Source organism: Aegilops tauschii, chromosome 7, assembly GCF_002575655.3.
Source record: "Aegilops tauschii subsp. strangulata cultivar AL8/78 chromosome 7, Aet v6.0, whole genome shotgun sequence".
Classification (NCBI taxonomy): Eukaryota; Viridiplantae; Streptophyta; class Magnoliopsida; order Poales; family Poaceae; genus Aegilops; species Aegilops tauschii.
In genome coordinates, this window is record NC_053041.3 from 567,173,325 (window position 1) to 567,176,550 (window position 3,226).

Genomic DNA, 3,226 nt, shown 5'->3' on the forward strand with positions numbered 1-3,226 from the left:
CCAGCGGCACGGAGGTTGTTGGTGTAGGTTGCCTCCTGCCTCGTTAATAAACCTCGACTGTCATCGCCATTTCTAGTGATAAAAACTTTTGTGTGTGATGGATTCTCGCGCTGCGTCGTCTATCTCACAAGTCAGAAGAACTATGTTTCCTTTTGTCCTGGACAACTTGGATATCTCGTGGGGTTGTGACATTAAGGTTCTACCATGTGTGTCGTTCCTCGCTTGGGTATCAGTTGAGGTTATGAAGAGCACTCTACCATGTGTGTGCAGCACAGACGCACAGTCGCACACACGTAATTTCTGATAATCTAACATCACTGAGGCCATTCCAAATAGAAACTTAGGAAACTCTAGTGCTTTTCCGTTGGAAAAAGGCCATCTGGATTTGTGATGCATGCTCTCTCGTTCATGAAGTGATAATTCACCAACAAGAGGCTGCTCAGAAATATTTGCTTGACAAGAATCTTTAAGCTTTCAGAAGTTGTACATAACTGAGGAATCTTTTTATTTACTTGCCGAGAAATGTATGTTTGATAATGCTGGCAGATGGCAATCATCTTTCTGTTGCATACAATGTGGGTGATTACTGGTTAAATTATACTCTTTTATTTGCATGTCCATTTCTGCAATAGAATCGCTCTCCAAGCCGCTGCTTCCAGTTAAGTGTCACAAAAAGATTGTGAACCTGTTTTGGATGCGCGTTATCAGGTGTTTTCTTTCTTTCAAAAACTTGGGAAAGGCACATGGCTTCTGCAGTTTAATTAGAACTTGAGAAAACTAAGTACCTCAAGTTTGTCCCAAACTGTGATGTAACCAACAGGTTGGAGGTTGAAACCAATGGACTAAATTTGTGAGCCCAAGTGCATTGTGAATTTTATAAAAAGAAGGTATTGTTTGGTACCTGGAAGCTACATTTTAGTTGTGTTCACAGATGAATTTACAACAAACTTACATCAAGATGCATAACAGTTTTTTACGAACATCAGCAGTCAATGCTACTCCCTCTGTAAACTAATATAAGTGATCTAAACGCTCTTATATTAGTTTACGGAGGGAGTACTTGCTTGGAGCTCTGGCCTTGAACATTGTCGGCGCTGTTGCACACTATATCTTCACTTCAGTAACAAAGTGCATAATTTGGAGAAATATTGTCTGAAATATCCCACGTTTACTATAACATTCAGAACACTAGAAGCTTATATCCGATGTTATGCTCGACACAACTGTTGTTGATCTGGTTCAAAGAAGATGGTAACACACCAGTATTTATGTGAACCATGAATACAAACTTTGGAAGAAGCATGATCCTCTATCCCCAGTTTAGTACACAGCCACACACAACTTGCCGAAAAAGGCTTCTCGCTCCACTTCATAGATAAAGCAACCACAACAAGGAAGGTAAAGTGGGGTATGGAAAGTTTCTGATTGCTTTCTCTTATCAGCTTTCCACGCACAACTTGACTTGACGTCCCATTAAAAGGAGAAATAAAACACTTCGAAATGTGAGTCTGTCCACATTGCCATACTTGGTTTATGCATGAATGTCCTTTGAGCATCAGGCCCAGCTTGCTCTCCAAAAAAATTGATGTTAGTTTTGTAAAATGATACATTTAGATTCATCTTGTTCATGCCAATCTGAAAAAATGATTTGCAGAAGTTCATTTCTTGCGAACAAAACCCTAAAGAACCTGAACATGAACATGAACAACCTGATGCAGTACATTAAAAGCAGCTAGAACAAAAAATGGTTCAAAAAATGTACTTCACTGTACATACTCTAATGCAGGTTATAAAAGAACATAATATTCTCTGGTTCAGGATTTCCAAATTATCTTCAATTGGTTGCACTCACTCATACGTATCAAATAAGTACTAAGTACAAACCAGTAGCTGCATTACTAGTACTACCTCCACAGCTCATAGTCTCATAGACATAACATGCACAGTGCAGAAGATCGTGGGCCGCATACTTCACTGCATCCTCCTAGCCGTCCTAGGCTGTGGTGTTGTCGACTTGGGAGCGGCGGCCGCGGCGGCAGGTCGGATCAGATCAATGCGGACGGTGAGCGTGAGCGTGTCGCCGGAGAGCAGCTCCTGGGGCACGGCCAAGAACATCCCCTGCCCCGGCGCCGGCGCGCCGGTGGACAGCGCGCTGCTGCTCACCGCCGAGGCCATGAGGACCAGCCTGTCCCTGTTGTCGCCGCCCAGGCGCTCCACGGAGAGCTTGCACCAGAACTGCGGCGCCGCCTCGCCGTCCGGCCGGACGCACACCAGCGACACGGCGGTGGCCGCGCCGAGCGGGCCCAGGGACACGAGGAACACGCTGCCGTCCTCCTCCCCGACGAGGGCGTGCCAGCAGCCCGACACGGAGAGGCCGAGGTCCCGGGCCCGGCCGTAGCGGACCGTGGCGGCGGGGCGCCGGTGGACGGCCGCGAAGTGGTCAAGGAGCGCCGCGCGGGAGCCCGCGAATGCGCACGCCGGGTCCGGGCAGGAGCAGGGCGCGCAGTGGCACGCGCGCTGGTGGTCCGCGGCCTCGTGGTACACGACGTGCCGCTCGCAGCCGAACGCCCTGTAGGGGCACGGCACCTTGGCGGCGCCCACCACGGCGTCCAGCTCGCCGCAGTGCGTGCTGGCGCGGCTGCAGATCGTGCCGTGGACGGCGCGGCAGTGGTAGCACACGACGTGCCCGGCGGCCTCGCACTGCGGCCGGAAAACGCAACACAACCCCCAAATCATCAGCTTCCATGCCCGTTGCACTTGCAAGATGATAGACGGACATGGATTTCTTCCAGAAAAATCTGTGGTCGCTCTCTGGGGGCGAGGGGAAAGAAGGGATCACCTTGAAGACGGGGGGCTTGAGGGGGAGGAGGCAGCCCTGGCAGTGGAGCAGCGTCAGGTCCATCCTCACGTCGATCTGCGCCGGCGCCATGGATTCCGCCGCCACCAACGCGCCGCCTCCTTCGCCGCCGTCCTGCAGCATCATCAGCACCTCTCCTTCCTCTGGCTCTGACTTCACTTCCTCTGCACTCGCCCTCTTGCCGTTGCTCTCCCCTCCCTCCATTGCTATTTCTGGCCGCGGCGTGTGTGTGTGCTCGATGGTGAAATAATGGAGGAACTGCAGTGACCCACCCAAGACCGAAGAGGAAAACTGGGTGGCAGCCGGAATGTGGAGCCGGCAGAGCATACCCAAAAAGGAAAGAAACTGGGACAATAATTTGAGTCCGTG

At 50.4% G+C, this 3,226-nt stretch overlaps 1 protein-coding gene across 1 annotated transcript; it reads right to left on the reverse strand.

The window, feature by feature from the left end:
* Positions 1–1,748: 1,748 nt before the first annotated feature.
* Positions 1,749–3,226, reverse strand: LOC109742739 (E3 ubiquitin-protein ligase SINA-like 3). Its single transcript, XM_020301837.4, has 2 exons — positions 2,840–3,226; positions 1,749–2,700 (listed from the first exon to the last, which is right to left on the reverse strand). The coding sequence occupies exons 1-2, from the start codon at positions 3,182–3,184 to the stop codon at positions 1,972–1,974; spliced, it is 1,074 nt and encodes a 357-aa protein (XP_020157426.2). The 5' UTR covers positions 3,185–3,226; the 3' UTR covers positions 1,749–1,971.

What these genes read in the sequence shown, in the direction of transcription:
- LOC109742739 (XM_020301837.4), bottom strand. Translation starts at nt 3,184, where the DNA reads ATGCTCTGCCGGCTCCACATTCCGGCTGCCACCCAGTTTTCCTCTTCG. An exon ending in TCAAGCCCCCCGTCTTCAAG is followed by an intron (nt 2,701 to 2,839) that starts GTGATCCCTTCT and finishes TTCCGGCCGCAG; the next exon opens with TGCGAGGCCGCCGGGCACGT.